The sequence below is a fragment of the Vigna angularis genome, chromosome 11 (assembly GCF_016808095.1).
Source record: "Vigna angularis cultivar LongXiaoDou No.4 chromosome 11, ASM1680809v1, whole genome shotgun sequence".
Lineage (NCBI taxonomy): Eukaryota > Viridiplantae > Streptophyta > Magnoliopsida > Fabales > Fabaceae > Vigna > Vigna angularis.
In genome coordinates, this window is record NC_068980.1 from 9,181,953 (window position 1) to 9,200,904 (window position 18,952).

The window sequence follows — 18,952 nt, forward strand, 5'->3', positions numbered from 1 at the left end:
TTGGATCTATCTGCTACATACATGTTCCTAATCAAAAGAGGCACAAGCTTGAAGACAAGACTATACGAGGAGTATTTTTGGGATATAGCACACAGTCAAAAGGCTATCGAGTTTACAACCTACAAACAAAAAAGCTCATCATTAGTCAAGATGTTGAAGTTGATGAAAATGCTTCTTGGAATTGGGAAGAAGAAAAAGTTGTTAAAAGCAACATTCTACTTCCAGTGCAACAATCTCAAGAAGAAACTCAAGAAGAGGCAGAAAATTTAGGTACGCTTTCTCCCCCTCCACAACAAGATTCTTCACATGAATCTAGACCAAGAAGAGTAAGATCTTTGGTAGACATATATGAACTTGCAATATGGCCATGATTGAGCCTAATTGTTATGAAGAAGCATCAAAGCAAGAAGTAATGCTATGGAAGAAGAGATTAAAATGATTGAGAAGAATAACACTTGGGAACTCGTAAATTGCCCTCATGGAAAAGACATCATAGGAGTGAAATGGATATATAAAACAAAGCTCAATCCTGATGGAACTTTACAAAAGCATAAAGCAAGATTGGTTGCTAAAGGCTATTCACAGCAACCAGGAATAGACTACAATGAGACATTTGCTCCAGTTGCTCGCTTAGATACAATTAGAGTTTTAATAGCTCTTGCAGCACAAAAAGGATGGAACATCTATCAATTGGATGTCAAGTCAGCCTTTCTAAATGAGGTGATCGAAGAAGAGATTTATGTTGAACAACCACAGGGCTTCATCAACGAAGGTAATGAGGCAAAGTACTAAGACTTAAAAAAACATTATATGGCCTGAAGCAAGCTCCTCGAGCATGGTATAGCAAGATTGATAAATACTTCATCGATCAAGGATTTAGGAGGAGCAAGAGTGAGCCAACACTATATATTAAGGCACAAGGTCAGTACCATCTCATTGTCTCTATATATGTCGATGATCTTATCTATACAGGAAACAATATAGAGATGATGAAAGAATTTAAAGAAGACATGATGAAGACATTTGAAATGACCGACCTTGGCTTGATGAATTATTTCCTCGGTATAGAGGTGAAACAAGAAAAGGAAGGTATATTTATCTCTCAAAAGAAATATATTAAAGCTCTATTAAAGAAGTTCAAGATGAATGGTTGTAAACCTGTCACTACTCCGCTGGTGGTAAACGAGAAACTACAAAAAGATGATGGAGCACAAGAGGCAGATGCATCGCGCTATAGGAGTTTAATTGGAAGTCTCCTGTATCTCACAGCCACACGACCAGATATTGTGTATGCTACAAGTCTTCTATCAAGATTCATGCAAAATCCAAGTTAGATTCATTATGGAGTAGAAAAAAGAATTTTAAGATATCTACAAGGCACAAAGGAGTTTGGTATATGGTACAAAACCATGACTAACTCAAGGATGATTGGCTACACAGATAGTGATTGGGCAGGATCAATGGACGACATGAAAAGTACGTCAGGATATGCTTTCTCATTAGGATCGGGTATTTTATCTTGGGCATCAAAGAAGCAAGCAACCGTGGCACAATTAACAATAGAAGCAGAGTATGTAGCAGCTGCTGAAACCACAAGTCAAGCAATATGGCTACGAAGAATACTTGAAGAAATGGGTGAACCACAAGCTGGACCAACTATTATCTATTGCGACAACAAATCGGCAATAACAATAGCAAAAAATCCAGTCCATCATCAAAGAACAAAACACATAGCCATTAAATATCACTTCATTGAAGATGAAGAGACAACTAAACAAATACGACTCGAGTACTGCCCAACAGAAGACCAAATTGCAGATATATTTACGAAGGCATTACCACAACCAAGATTTGAACTACTGCGCACAATGCTTGGGTTTACCGAATTTGCATTAAGGAGGAGTATTAAAGTATAATGCAATTTCTAGAAGAATATAGAAGCTCCTTAGATAGAAGAATTGAAATGTAATACAAGTTCTAGAATATTCTAGAAAAACCTAAGATAGGAAGAAAAATCAAGAATATTCTACATAGGTAAAAGTCTAGAACATTCCACATAAGTTGTGGCTAGTATATTCTAGAATAATCTATGGGTCTATAAGTACCCATGAACTCTACCATTTGATGTATGAAGCCAATATCTACCATTTGTATGAACCAACATCTACTATAACTAAAGACAACTACAACACTTCTTCCAACTACTACTTCTACATTCAACTATCTCTACATTTTCTCTATCCCATCAACTATTCCTTTCATAACCTCATAATACTAAGACTGCCCCATTCACGTAAAACAAATCCTTGTTGTGGCTACTTGCTATACTCTGCACCTTAATAGCAAATGCGCCATATGACCTTTTCCGATTCTGCAAATGATATCATTAGTCGATGAGAGAATGGCTGGTTCGTGTTTATCTAGATTTTACAGACGGGACACGTCGGAGATGTGTCATATTATTTTTATTTGGGGTTGATTTAGATGCATTGACTCTACTGAATTCACCTATTCCTATCCAATGAATAATACATACGGTAACATTCTAAGCAGATTAAGACTGATAATTAGTTAATCAAACAATAACCACACTCCATTAACGCTAAACCAAATATATTTTTGACCCGGAAGCTATCTCAAGCGATAGAAAAATTACACACTCATTGGATTTCAATGGTTTTAAAATCATTATGCATCCCTATTCACGAACCAAATTAACTTAATATGTGGACACTCTGTATTTTCCACTCTAAGATAATCATATAAATATATGTCTTCAATTATGCATTGACTTTCGCAGCTTAAGTATATATATATATATATATATATATATATATATATATATATATATATATATATATATATATATATATATATATATATATATCAGCCGCATAAGCTATGTACAGTGTGACAGATACAAAGATTCCATATATAAGTGCAAAAAGATTCAAACTGATAGGTGCAGCTACCACTTTTATCTGCACCAAGGAAGTGGGCAAATTAAGAACATAATTGACATCAAATTGTATTTAACATCAATACTTATACCATTACACTTAATGAAAAATATTTAACATAAAACTCAGAATATCACAAACTAAATTTTAAGATTAGTTTAATTTCATAAAATCAATCTAATGTAAGTAAAATAATATGTTCTGTGTGAGTAAAATAATATGTCTAATAAATAATAATTTTTTTTGTTAAAATATATGTTAGTTATGATATTATGTTAAAAAATAAAACGTCGTGATTATACACTGAAGGTAAGTCTTGGAGGATCTGTTACATCGCTGGCAGCATCAACAAAAGACCAACCATATTTATTTCCTCTTCTTTATCACAGTCCACTGTCTAGTGGTTATTCATTCATGGTTCTGCAATACAGAAACCATGAAGCAGAGAAAAAACTTTATGAGTCAGCAAAAAGGCGGTGCGGCATATTCATTATCCGATATCAAATTTTCGTTGCGCTTTGCATGGGCAAATGGGAATTGAATATTAAATAAGCCATGCTTTTTCATTGCAAAAGTGTTGGCGGCTTAACGTATATAGTGATGCAAACTCGTAGTTCTGTCATCTTTTTCATCATGGTTTTCTCTTTCTATAAACTAATACAATGATGCTGACATTGTTCTCAACTATCAGTCACTCGGCAACATCATCATTTCGTCAATGATAATAATATTATCCATAGTGCTTAATATGACATCACTGCCACCTTCTATTGACTGTAATTCAAATTTCAAATTTTATATCACCTCCACATATACAACTCATCAGCTACAGTAATCCGTAACGTCATTTTCTTTACTAATTTATCAAAGTATAGTTCTAAAAAATATTTTAAAATAATTATTCCTTTCTTTTGTATTAAAATATCAATTAAAAGTAACCTAGTTAGTCAATAATTCTTCCATACTTAAATTCAACCCTATCCATATCTATTTTAAAAAAACAAAGATATATATAAATTCTTTAAAATTTAATAAATTGATTTATTTAATTAAACGTATTGTTACATTAGTTTCATATAACATATTAAAATTATATATGCATTTTGTTTTTTAAATATCAGACATGTTCACGTAAAATTTCAACTTAATAATAGTTATATTAAATCATAATAATGTCATTTTGGTGAGTATTTTCATCTTGTAATGCATTAAAAAAACGGATTTATTAAAACTCAAAATTCGTCAATAATTATAAAAGTCTATTTTTGAAAATTAAATTATTGATTGATTATCAAAGGTAAAAATTTCATTAGTAAAAGATTCTTATTGTTATAAATGAGTGGATATGAAATATTTGAGGATGATTATTAACATATTATAATTGTTATAATTGATAATTATTTGTTAGTAAATATCATAATTTAATTCTTTTTTTCTTTTTTTTTCTAATTTTCTTATGTTATTTTATCCATCTCTAATTTCTGATAAATATATTAAAAATTTAATTACTAACATACTTATCATTGAATTTTAAAAAAAAATCATTTACTAACGTACTTTATTCTAAAATAATCAAAATCTAAAACAAGAACTTTGATGTCAATTTAGTAACAACATATCTGTATATATTAATATTTCAAATTATGAACAAATATTTTTATCAATTGTAAATTTTTTAATTTATTGACAAGTTTTACTTATATTACACGTAAAATTCATTATTAACTAATATTTTCGTTAATAATTAAAATCGTATCAGTAATTTGACAATTTCTTGTATTGATGAGAAATTTAATTAATTTGAAACCATTATAAATATAATTAATATCATGACGAAAATAAATATATCGTCATTTTTTTTTATCAAATTAGTAATGCTTAAGTGTAAAAATATCTTTAATAAATGTTGACTTATCAATGAGCGACTCGGATGACTATCTTCTAATCTTATAGCTTTTTTCACATGGAATACACTTCAATGAACAATGCTCCAATATTAAATTGAAGTCAATAATTATATTTAAACACGTCGCTAATACTGTATACGAAAATCGAATATACAGTCTTTGTGAGCTACGTAGTTATTAAATTTATTAGCCTCACTTTCCACTAATCTTAAGTAATCAATGAAATTTATTAGCTTTTGCATTAAAGAAAGATAGTGAGTTCTGTGAACAAAGTCATTTTTCTAATATAGAAAAATGACAGCCATTAGATATATTTTAATCTATTAGTTATATTCGAGTCTATATATTTTTTAATAGTTTTTTCTTTTCGTCGTGGAACCATTATGGTTTCATTTTTTATTTAATCTTTTTACCTTACCAAACAAATTATTGCAGAATATATATTTTCTCTTACAATATTCCAAATTTTCGTTACTTTTGACCTAACAGATCTTGAACTTGTTTATATGTGGAAATCCAATTGACACTGATATTGTCCAACCAAACACGTACTCTTTTTCGGTTCGCCACATTTGGTTTGATGAGCTTCACGTTCTGCTGCTTTCGCCCTCTCATATTCAGACAACGATACTGTAAAGCAATTAATTCTAAAGAAAAAATACTGTATGATATAACGTGTATAATTTATTAAAAGTTAAAAATTAGGTAATACGTACGCATATATATACTTTTAGAGAAAATTAATAATGAGTTTAAGTATTACATTAATATAAATTAAAATTTATGAAAAAAATTAAGCAAAATATCATAAAAAGTAAAGTAATTTAAAGGTAAAATGTTATTATAAACTCTTTATTTTTAAAGTTTTAGGTTTGAAGTATTATTGTTGTTTACGTGGATTAATTCATGGTTTATTGATATAGAATTTTTTATATATTTTTTTGATAAATTCTATTTTCATAATTGACTCGGATAAATACAATATATTAATAGAAAAAGTTCGTACAATGTTTAGTGTTGGAGATAATTACCATATAACATAAGTAAAACTTTTTTTATAGAAAAAGTTCATACACAGTGTTTGGAAATTTTATATTGATTACGTATAAAACTAATTCAAATATATAAATAGGTGTAAATTTAATTTTATAAATCAATTTTGTGAAATTGAGTTAGACTTAAAGTTTATTTCTTAATATGATATTAGAGTTATGAATTTGAATTTATCCTAACGTGATTTATTGTTGTTCGACCTTGATTAAAAATAAAACCATATTTCATCTAGTCTCACACATGAAATATAAATACTTTTGCGTCAGAGGATATGTTTGGAGTCTCACCTCCATTAAAAATAAAACCAATTCACAATATGTATAAGTATATATCTCACTTTAAACACCAATTTTGTAGAATTGAATATTTGGGTGTATAAATAACATTAAATACAAATAAAAGAATGTTGACTAATATATAATAAAAAACTCATAAATTTAAAAAAAAAAACTCGATTATGTTGAATTGAAGGTGGTGTAAGATTTTTTTTTATGTGAGTTGATTTCAGGCTTTTTATTTATGTATAGATAAATTTTTTGTTGTTAGAGACTACGACTTTACACTTTTATTTATAGTATGCATCTTTTAATTTGCAAATTTATGCGTGTTTATTGAGAAATTAGAAAAATAAAAATGAGGGTTTGTGAATGGCCTTTGGAACCTCTATAAGGAAAAAGTTTGGTCCGAATATATAACCTTCTAGACTTTGAAGGGTCCTATGGTGGTTGCTCTCTCAGTGGACCTCTCAAATCTAAATTAACATCGTATTGTTCATTTATTTTGAAAAGAGATTGGGTTATAGAAATTGATGTCAGAATCCTAAGTACTAGAAGACAAGTTTGAATGCATATACATTGGATCAATACGTCATTTTATTTCAATGCTTTTTCGTGTTTGTACATGTTAATGCTTACGCCTCATTCTTCTATCATGTCTTGAACTAGGTCTCGATTCCCATTAACTCGTACGAATTTCGCATGGCATACCAAAAATAAAACTTGATTTTTATATATTTAACTAATTAATTATAGGAATGGGTATCAATAATATTGTCAGAGGAGACAACTTATCTTAAAGTTTACTTATGTTATAAAAAAAAGTATAATGTTTCTTTTAGGACGTCTTTCCAAAATTTCCGTTTTTTTTATTACTTAATGTTTGAAGATAAAGAATTTATGTTTACACAATTGTATTAATGAGATATAAAGTAGTTAAAGAATAATATTTTTATTGAAAGTCTTTTATTTTAAATAAGTATATCACATTTAAGAATAATAATATAAAAGAACGATCATAATTAAAATACTCGTCCTAGAAGAAGATATTTTATGTGAAGAAACTTATATTTAAGAAACACTAAAAAGAAGATGGTTAAAAATTTAACTTTGAATAAAAATGAATGATATATAAATATAAAAATTAAAAATTATAATTGTTTATGTTGAATCTTGTATGGCCCCTCGTAAAATCTAACCTTTAATACCTAATTAACAATCATCTCCATCCGATTTTTCCTGCTTGATTTGAGATAAAATAAAGGCATATAATTTATTAACTAAAAGAAGAGAAATATAACATTTAAATTGAGTTTTGATTAATATATTAAAAAGGGAATGGAGTATACAGACTATATAAAGACATCTAGATATAGTGATTGGGAATCCATTAAGGAAGGTTGAAGGGTGGGAGAAAATGAGGAACTCAAAGGAAGTATTAGTGTTCCTAATTCTGTTTCTGCTTTTATTTGGGCAGTTTGAAAGTCGTTCACTTGAGGCATTCATGGAGAAGAAGAAGAAAACCCCACTCCAAGCTTTTTCACAAACATTCATTACAAAACCACAACTTATGAACCCTTTTTTTACAAATCCTTCTGTCTCCAAACGACTAAGCCCCGGAGGACCTGACCCCAAACATCATTGACTTCCTTTTTCTTTTTTCTTACATTTAAGCTTAAGCCTCTTTTTAGTTATTGTAAAATCAGTCAGCTTTTATTTTAGTTACATAATTGTGTTTTGTTTTAATTTTTCTCATTGAAGTTATCGTTCTTTATCCTTTTCACATACCTTAAAAGTTTTATATCGATTAAAGATAAATCATTTAAAGTATAAAAGTAGATACAAACTTAATCTTACAAGTTGTTTTTGTAAGTTAAAGTCTAATTCTTAACATAATCCATGAGCTCGTCCAAACCATATTTAATATCTATTTAACATATTATTTCACTTTCTATTGAATTATCACATCATTCATTAATATCTAATTTTACTTACAAGTTATAATATCAAAACTCAATAATTAAAAAATAAAAATATATTAAGTTTTTATCCTCTTTTAACGTTGCAATATTTACACATTATGTGAATAGTATAAACGTTTAAATAGATGGACCACTCCATAGATTATACAAAATATTATTTTGTGTATATTAAATCATGGATGTGTCAATAATTCGTAATGCATGGGTGATAATTAGTATAAAACATTATGCATATAATGTACGTTGATAACTGATTATCAAACATTGATTAATCATAACACAATGTGCTCAGAATAGTTTCTGTGTTGTAGCACATGGTGTGGGCGCAGCTACGAATTTAAATTTAAAATAATGAATTAACTGAATATGTTTTATTCTAATTTTTTCTCTCTCACACTTTTAATTAAAACCATCAACAATACAAAGATATTATAAGAAACTTATATCTTATCATCATATATTTATATATATTATGTTACCTTATATCTTATCATCGTATAGTATGTTGCCCACTTAAATAAAGTGAATTTAGGTCCACAAATTATTTTATCACTTTGTCAAATATTGCTGCTTGGGTTGATAATGTTAATATGTCAGTTCTTTCTGTTTCGTCTTATCTAACTTGTTAAAGTGACGGATCGGATTGAGTTACCTACCACCTGAGCTTTTTAATGAAAAGTTAAATAAAAATAGCTTACAAGATTAATTTTTTTTAATGTATTATTTATAGAGTGTAAATATTAATAATATTTTAATTTAAATAATTAATATTTTTACAATTATTACTTATGATAATTGTTTTAATTTATCTATGGAAAATATTAATTAATTAATTAAAGCTTAAAATATATTTATATAACTAATTCACTGAGTATTTTTTTCGGAACTTGTTAATATTTTCAACCCACTTTCCTATTCACATCAACTAGTCCTGTCATATTATTTAGTAAATACATTATAATTTTTTTTAATTATTAATGAATTTTTTTATCATAAATTTTTATTAATAAAAAACATTGTCGATAAATTCAAATTGATTGAAAAAAGAAATTTATCAAAACAAATTCAAATTTACTAACCAATTTTAGAATTTAAATTATCAAAAGATATTTTTATAGATAATAAATTCGTGAACAAATTTAAATTTATATTACTATTAAAGATAATGTATCTAACTGTCAATTCTATCAATAAATCTTTTGGTGAATTGAGCAAAAAATTTCCCGACAAATCTAACTGGAGGAGGAGGAGTTCACTTTTTAGGGATGTTTATTTGTTCCCCTATTCTTTTTGTTTATCATATTTCTCTTTTCTAGCAACTAAGAAAAGAACTGGTCCCAAAATGTATGATTTTTTTTTCTCACAGTTATTTTCCATATCACTTTATACAAATGTTTCTAAACCGTAATTGAATGTTTTTGGCAACTGCATGCAAAATGAGGAATCACGACAACTTTGAGATTGGGAGGGGTATTTAAGAACGATTAGAGGTGTGTAGGAATTTTCATTTTGAATGGTTCAAATTTTTAAAATTTGTGAATGTTACGATATTAAAAGGTAATCTAAATCTACTATGATTTTTTACTTTTTTTTTTTTAATTTTCAGCTTCAACTAAATTTGTAAATGGTAGTATCTTGTGTTGTATTTTTAGAATCATGTCTTTGTCTTTATGTTTAACTTCTAATTCAGTCATATACATATATAATATTTGAGTTATTTTATTACACTTATCCTCTTGGTTCTCATTTATTTTTGTTCTCTTGTACTTTTGAAGGGTGAAAGTTTTAAAAGCTTAAAATAGTTGGCTATTCATGGAGATTCTGGTTGGAAAATTTAAGTCCTAAATGAACACTTGGTTGAGGAAGTAATCCTTGATTCAAGTATGCTCTCAATGTTTATTATCTTTGTTTTTGTCTCTAGCTTTTGAATTGTCCCTCTTTGTGTGTTAGAGTGTATGTTCTTATTACAAATATTTATTTGGTTTAGCAAATGAGTGATCTCTTATATTGGTTTAATCTTTTTAATGTTTAATTATATTATGTCATCTCAATTTCCAAAAGAATCTAATTAAATTAAAATCATGATGTTACCTATGATAAATAGAAGTAAAGAATCGTATAAAAAAAACTTAGGTAGTGTTTAGATTAAAAAGTGGAAGTAAGAGAAATTGAGTGAATGAATTTGAGGAAATGGAGAAAAGATTTTGGTATTGTTTCCATTAAGAAATTTGAAGAGATGAATGAAAAGATTTGAAAAAAAAGCTTGTGAGAATTTGTGAATGATGTGATGTATGTGATAGATTAAAAAAAATGTTTAATTAATAAAAATAGATGGTTACCATTTTTTTCTTGTGTAGGAAATTGATAATTTTAAATTAAAGTAGTGAAAGTTATATTAAATGAAATTGAAATTGTTAATGATAAAAAAAATTACAAAAATAAAAGGAAAATTTATAAAAGGAATTTCTAAGGAATAAATTTCAAAAACATTTTCTTAAATAATAATTTGCATATTATTATCTAAATTATTGTTAACCAAAAGTATATTAAATTTGACATAGTAAATAAAAATTGTTCACATTCATAATAAATTAAATTGAAATAAGTTTTGAACACAAAAGTACTATTCATTAATACAAACCCAATCACTTAAACTTAAAATGATGGAAAATGATTTAATACACTCCATCAATTCTATCTTCTAAATCTTGTGTAGTTGGTATGGAATCCTTACCTCACAATTAATGTCAAATTGAAAAGGTTATTTTGGATTTTATCAATTTTTCTCATCCTTTATTTGCATCCTCTTGTTGCATTTAGGGTTGTAGTCCAATGTTCATAGTAATCATTTGGACCTCTATGCTTTACCCTTCCATGTTGCCAAATATCATTGACATTAACAATGTCCAATTTGGACAATGTATTTTTTTTTTATGAAAGTAATGATTTTATTCCAATCCAACGAGACTCTCATAACTTAGGTCTACCTCAAAGAAAACAAATATTCTACTAATCAACATTGTATATGGAAGAGACATGTTGTTTCTGCATTTAACCATGTGCTACATAATGTAATATGACCGGTTGATGACAATCTTATTTTCAAACACCAAAAGAAGAATACACTTTGTCATTGATATTTAAACTTCTTGCATTCCTAACATCCGGCCATAGGTCTAATTTAAAGCTTTAGATTCGTTACACTGTAGGTCTTTAAGTAGGATTTGAAACAATAGCTTTCGATCTTCATATGATAGATTATATAGTATAATCCAACATGCAAGTTTGATTCTAATCTTTATCGGTTTTACCTCTCTAGAAATATGGTCATTATCACTAACTTTGAGATTTATGTAGAATAACTATAATTTGGACTATGGAGTTACACAAAATTTTAAACATTGGAAGAGTATGTGTTATTGAAAGTCTAACTCCGATTCGTCGAACAATCACGAGACTACGATTTAAGGTGACAACACATGTTGTACAAAAAAGTAGGTGTTATATTTTTTCTTCTGGGCCGAGGATGTTAATAACCCAATCGATTTCCATATTTTTGTTTAATAACATCCTCAGGTAGATTTGCATGTGATTTTCCTTTATGTGGTTCCCTTACAGCTGATTTTTCATCATCCTATGAACTTTGTTTATATGATGACAGACAACAAACATGTTGCGTGTCTTTGCAAGTGTGATCATAGGTTGGGTCTTTGCTACTTCTAGGTTGAGAAAAAAAGTGAATATTTTCGTTCTTCTTCAATATTTTTGTTGAGTTGGAATTCCATTTCAGGGGGAGATTAAAGAAGTAATTTATTCAGTTCTAGAGAGTTTTTTTGTTAGTTTTGAGAGATTTGATTTATTAATTTATTCCTTTTTAAGGTTTGGGTTAATTGGGTTTATCAAATTTTCTAGATATAACGTTTTTGTGCAGATAGAGAGAAAATTCCCAGTAGTTGAATTATTTTATATGTTCCTTTGGCTAGAAAGTTGAATCGGCACTTCTGGGTTACAGGTTATCGTGATTCTCTTCAGAAGTTAAAGAAAAAGTCTTTTTAAAGGTTCAACCATCCTTCATCTATCAGCATGATGCCTGCAACTCCACCACAGATCAATCCTACGAATAAGCTTCGTCATATTGGGGTTCCTGGAATCATTACTAGTAGGAGAGAAATTATAAGTGAGCCTAGTCCAAGCATGGTTAATGATACCATCTGTGTTGTTGTGGCAAAAAATGTGAAAGACAGCAAATTAAATCTCATATGGGCAATACAAAATTCTGGAGGAAGTAGAATTTGCATCCTTGATGTTCACGTGCCAGCACCTATGACTAAGTTTGCAACATGGGTCTGCACTTGCAATTGTTTATGGGTTTTAGATTACTTAAACCTTTTTTCCTTTTTTTAATTTTTACATAGACTGAAGCTGTCTAATCTTGGATGATCAAATCAATCAAAGGCTAAAAATAACTTTATTATAATTTGAGTGCAAATCTTATTATTACTGTTAACAAATGTTATAGGCTTTTGATTGATTGAGCCTAAGAACATTATTACTCGTTTGGTGTGAGTATATATTGCGTTGTTCACCATTATTTTTGAAATTATTAGGAGATTTGAACTAAAACTAAAATTGGCCTAGAAGATAACGTGTCCTTCTACAGAAATTCTAATTATAATCAATAGCTTTTGTTCGAGTTCTAGTGTATAGAGAATATTTAAGAAACCATGCTATGACTTATGATTTATGGTGTATGTTTTATCGTTTCCTGTGATAGATTTCAAGAACTGGATTTAACTTGATTTATTTTGGTTATTCTTATAGTGGGTGCTAAATTTCCTGAAAGTGCACTGAGAAAACAGGAAGTTCAAGATTATCATGAGGGAAAGGAAGAACTTTATATCTGTCAAAGAATGGGGGTAATTTTTCTAGTGAATCTTGTTTTCAAAACTTCTTTTTTCTTTGCTAATAATTTTCTGATATAGGTGAGGGCAGGGAAACTACTCATTGAAATGGATTGTGTAGAAAAAGGGATTGTAGAGCTCATCCACCAGTATGGCATACAGAGGCTTGTAATGGGAGCAGCATCTGATAAGTACCATGCTAGGTAAGTAGGCTGCTAAAATCCCTCAAGAAGCTACTACACATTATTTTAACCAAATGATCTGTTTGAAATTTGGAGCTTTTCACACTTTTGAATTACCATTTCTCAACATTCTTAGTTATGGAGCTTAATCTTCACCTCTTCCTGTTTGATTTTATTCCCCTCTTTAGGCTTTGCTTCATGGAAAATAACAAAAGAACAAGAGCCAGATAAACATAGTTAATGAGGAACTTCAACTTGCCTTAGATCAGAAATTATCTCTAGAGAATCGAATTGCATCCTCTGGACTTATTATAAAGGAGTTGGAGCAGAGGAATATATCTGCTGATGAGGTGTCTCAAAAGTACAAGGATGAACTACATGATTTGCAAATGCAACTTGAAAATGCGTTGAGATTTTTATTACGGGACCAAGTCCGACGAAAAAATTGATAAATTATTTACAAAAATGTCAGTGGACAATTTTTTACGTGAGATGTTCCTTTATCTGGTGTTGATCTGACGACGTTGAATGTTCTTTTTGTGTTAGCGAATATGTATGCTAAATGCGGTTGTTTGTTTCTCTTCTTGCATTACACTTCTCACAATTGTCTAAAATAATAAAATTATTGACATATTCATTACTTTAGTCATGACAGATCTATATAAAAAGGTGAAGGTATTTAAATAATTTCTTAAATATTTAAAATTAATCATTTGAGTCTGTATATTCTAGAAAAATTTAAGGACTAACTTAAACATTTGAATATTATCTTAGACTATCCATGAGACACATTAAAAGGTTTTTCCAAATCCTTGGATATTTTGCAGGAATGATGCAAGATCCACAAGTGGCTGCAGATGGTTTTACTTATGAAGCTGATGCTATACGTGAATGGCTGAAAAGTGGCGTCACACTTCACCAAGGACAAACTCTCGAAGCTAGCACATCCCAACCACTCTCTTCACCATGTAATCCAGGACTGGCTTCAAAATCATTGATCTTACAAGCTTCTCATTTTTCTCTTTGATTCTTCATAGTTGAAGTTCATTTCTCTAGGAAAATAGATGTCACTGTGATGCATTCCTCGAGTCCCTTTTCTTTCCTTTTTGAAATCGGTTATCTTTGTAGTAAATATTACTGCTTTATATGATTTTAATCCTTTTATTTTGAATTGTTTTATTTTAATTAACATTAACTAAATAACCACCTAAAAGTTATTAGTGAGTTCATACCAACCTTTCCAATGATCAGTTTGGATTAACAAAAACAAATCTAATCAGATAAGCTTGGATCACAAAATTTGATTTCCAAGATATTAAATTTAAATTTAAAATCTTAAATAGGTTGTCATTTTCTGAAACCACAAAGTGTGATTTTACCAACATATCTGTAAACAATGAAAATAAACCATGAATACAAGTATAACACATCAATCAATCCCGATACAAAAAGGAAAGGCTAACTCAACTAAGTTAAGACAACTCCTATTACAGCATCAATCATGAACTTTTCACTCATCATCATCTTCATCATCACCAGCAGCAGAGTTGAGAGCCTGCAAGCGTGCAACCAATTTAGCCTTTCTCTCCTCATAAGTGAGTTTCTTCAGATTGTACCTGCACAAATATGCAAATATACTCAGAAACCTCTTCCATACTAAAACTTAAATTTTTATGAATGTTCAAAATGTCAACCATGCCAGAGTACATAGGTGAAATACAAACAAACTATTATTATTGTGTAATTTTTATGAAGTTTTGACAATAACAATACACAGCTAATCATAATTTAATAAGTAGTACAATGGAAGCCTTTTTTTAATGAAGTTATTGAATACTATAAAATGGTAAGTCCAACCTGATATAAATTAATCACATTCATGAGTGTTATACTTGGGTATGACCATTTTTATACAAAACCAAGTCAATTAACTTAAATCTACTTCATACAACAATAAATAATTACAGGGGACTGATGAGATTCTTATTTCACAATCCCAAACTTTCATAACAGACATACTTATTCATATTTTTAACATAAAAAGTCATCTTACTATATATATATATATATATATATATATATATATATATATATATATATATATATATATATATATATATATGTTTTTGTACACATTTTTTAACATAAAGAGAACACGTGCCTCATAAAATAAACTAAACCATAAAATGCATACTATATATCCATGAAACTGCATACTTCCAAAATCAATTATTAAATGACAACTATATACCATGAAATTGCAAACTTCCAAATCAATTATTAAAAGTCATACATAACTAGTAGCAAAAATAATATGACCAAAATCTAGATAAATAACAGAAACTAGATAAATAGCACAGGATTAGTTAAATATACAGCCAATCCAACAATAGCTCCAATTCAAATTGCCGGAATTCAAATGACAATAGATATATGCATTTCCCTAATTCTAGAATCTATTTGCATTCAAAAAATATCAGCCACTTACCTCTTGTGCTCCTTTGGTGCCTGTTTCTCGGATTTCTTGAAAGTAGGGTCAGCTCGGATGGCAGCATGAACCTTCTTATACAGATCTTCCAGACCATCAGGCTCTATTCCCTGCTTGATATAGGCACTAAAGTGTGACTGGTATTTCTCTGGCTCATCTTCAATCAATGTCTGCATAACAGATAAAATAGTTTGTCAGAACTCATTTCTTAAATAGTATTAATATTGTACTAAACATTTCAACAAACTGGTACTAAAAATAAATCTATGTCCGTACCTTTATATAAGCAGCAATATGTCCACCAAAGACATATTTGCGATGAACCTCAGCATCAAGCTCCTTCTTATCCTTATCAAAGCCAGCAAACCTTTTATCACTATGAGGGATATCCAAACCCCCATCGAGAGCTCCCTGTAAACACAATTATTCAATTGTATATTAATAAACAAAAATCACACTAAATATAGCACTGTATGGAAATAGATTACCTTAAGGGCACCAAAGACACGATTGCCTGTTGTGGTCTTAATAAGACCAACATCAAGTAGAGCACGGAATGGTCTCCTAGTGTCAGCTGGTTCCACTGAATAATCCTCTCCGGTGGCCTGAAAAGGGAACAGCCAAATAACATAAAAACATGTGACAAAAAAAAAACAGAGCATAGCAAACTCGAAGATACCTCAACATTTCCTTCATACTCTTCATCCATTTCAAGCTTCTTAAGAACTCGACGGGCCAACAAGAGTCCAGTACAATAAGCTGATGACAGAAAAAAAGAGTGAAAAGATAGAACAAACCGTGGGTGACATAATGGTTGGGAGTTAGATTTGCTCAGAAAAGTACCTGCGGCATAGTTTGTAAGGCCTACTTCGAGACCGTAGCGTGGCAGCTCATGTGAATATGCTGCAGCAAGAACATTATCACCAGCAATTGTAGCAGATGTTATTTGGGCAATGATGTCCTTGTTAGTCTAATAAAAGGTTAAGGTTTATGCCGACAAAAATCCTCAACTCAGAAGAAATTCATTTATTCACATGATAAAACACACCAATTCAAGCATATATAACGAATTCTTGATAACATAACACTAGGATACAAATCGAACCACAAAGCGATATTTTGGTGTGTTATACTTGTTCTTGTCCTGGTTAATCAACCGAATCCTGGCACGGTAATCAGTTTTTCCCTCTGCAGTAAAGAAAATCACAATTACAAACGAAATTTGCAACGAACAAGACGTACATTGAATACAATGAAGCTAAACAACCAAATAAAATACCTCTTCTTCTCTTGAACTTCACTTGATATCTCTTGAAGTAAGCCCTTGATTTCTGAGCCTTAACAAAGGCCTTTAACATGCACCCAAAAATGTTGATACAGATTATGTAATAAAAAAACATAAGAGCATGAAAACTGACCCATTTTAAGCTAAGCTACCAAACGTAAAATCTCAACACAAAAACCATAGTCGGTAACGAAGATCAAAACTTCGCCTTGCCGCGAAACTCAAACTATAGATGCATAACATGAGAACATACCAGAAACGAAACAAGTATAATCGAAAATCAGAGTTTGTAAAATAATGAAGCACGATACTCACCATTGCTGTGAGGCAAGCTCCCTTCAAACGAAAGTGGCTACCAAAGTAGGGGATGAAATTGACGGAAGCCGCCGGATCAGTAGAATAAGGGTTTGCTTATATAAGGGGTCTTGTCCTCATGGGTTTAGGGCTTTATTGGCCCAATTGTTTTTTGTTTTGGGCTGTTGATTTTTTTTCTTAGCTTTTAGGTATTTTTAACTATCTATTGTTTCATCCACTCCTAAAATTACTATCTCAACCCCTGAAGGGTATTAGTACATGTTATTTGTTACTGAAACTAATAAATAATATTTACTAGAGACTTTTAATTCACACCATTTGAATATTTTAATTTATTTAATATTATCATCATGAAGATGAACTAATTAATTAAACTTATAATAGAATTAATTCGATTACGTGTTTATTGTAGCTTTGACTAAGTAAAATTAGTTAAAAATTTAAACCTGGTATTTTATTAAAATTAGTTAAAAATTGGTTGTGAAGTTAGCTCGCTTCAAATTAGTGAAAAAAATTTGTTTTTGGGGTTATTGCTTTAGTATCTGCATTCTCAGAATTGTTATATGCAGCTCTCACTATAAGAAAAGACTTAAATATCCTTCAATACTACATCACATCAGCATTACCACTGTTATTATCGCTTTTATTATCATTACTGTCATAAAGGAAGAAGAAAAGGAGTTCAGATCTTTTACTGACTTATTTTGTACTGTCCCAATGTTGAACATTAAAAATGTATAAATGTTAATATATAAAAAAAATTATCTTAATTTTAAAACATCAAAATCAGTAACTATAAGTGTGTTTTGAAAACACAACAGAGCAAATTCGAAGAAAAAAGAAAATACAGCAAAAAAAAATTCTACAACATATTTTATATATTCTGAAAAACTCCTTTTCAAACACATTTTATATAAGAATATTTCAAATAAATCATGTAGAAAGCATTGTGTTCTAAGCCTTTCAAAAAGTTTATTTTTTAAATTACATTCGGCAAAAAAACTTATTTTAAATTTATACTTCCCAAAATTCTTGTTTTGAAAATATTGTTCTTGAAATTCCAAAAATATTCTAGAACATATTATCCAAAATTATTTTAGTGATGATAAAATGGCCAAAATTGGAGAAGGTTCACAAAGAAATTGTGGGCTTGCATGAAGTAAAAGCCTTCTTAACATTGCTGATCAAAATTTCGACATTGATTGGGAATAAAATATATTTTTAATCTATTATTGCGTTGAATTTTTAATTGATGTCACTTAATTATTAAAATTAAATTTAGAATTAACAATATACAAACCTTGTTGTTTTATTTTATTTTAAAGGTTTAATCATTTAGAACATCCCTATTTTTGTAGGGTTTTCTCAATTAGGTCCTCGTATTGTAAAATCTCTCAATTAGGTCCCTTAATGTGAAAAATTGGATCAATTTAGGGCTTGCTGTTAATTTGAGTGGACGGCGTTAAAAAATGTTATGCGTGGCAGAGTGACATTACCAAATCTTATTGACGTGGCTGAGCTGGCTTTCTTTTATTTACATATTTAAAAAACTTCAATGAAAATCAAAACGCAACGTTTTTATTTCATTGTGTGTTGTTCGTCTT

The 18,952-nt window shown here is 29.4% G+C and overlaps 1 protein-coding gene across 1 annotated transcript; it reads right to left on the minus strand.

The window, feature by feature from the left end:
- Window positions 1-14,555: 14,555 nt before the first annotated feature.
- LOC108332462 (60S ribosomal protein L5) lies at window positions 14,556-17,430 on the minus strand. Its single transcript, XM_017567733.2, has 9 exons — window positions 17,349-17,430; window positions 17,028-17,097; window positions 16,845-16,936; window positions 16,592-16,718; window positions 16,428-16,507; window positions 16,237-16,353; window positions 16,025-16,159; window positions 15,749-15,918; window positions 14,556-14,876 (listed from the first exon to the last, which is right to left on the minus strand). The coding sequence occupies exons 1-9, from the start codon at window positions 17,349-17,351 to the stop codon at window positions 14,771-14,773; spliced, it is 900 nt and encodes a 299-aa protein (XP_017423222.1). The 5' UTR covers window positions 17,352-17,430; the 3' UTR covers window positions 14,556-14,770.
- Window positions 17,431-18,952: the final 1,522 nt, after the last annotated feature.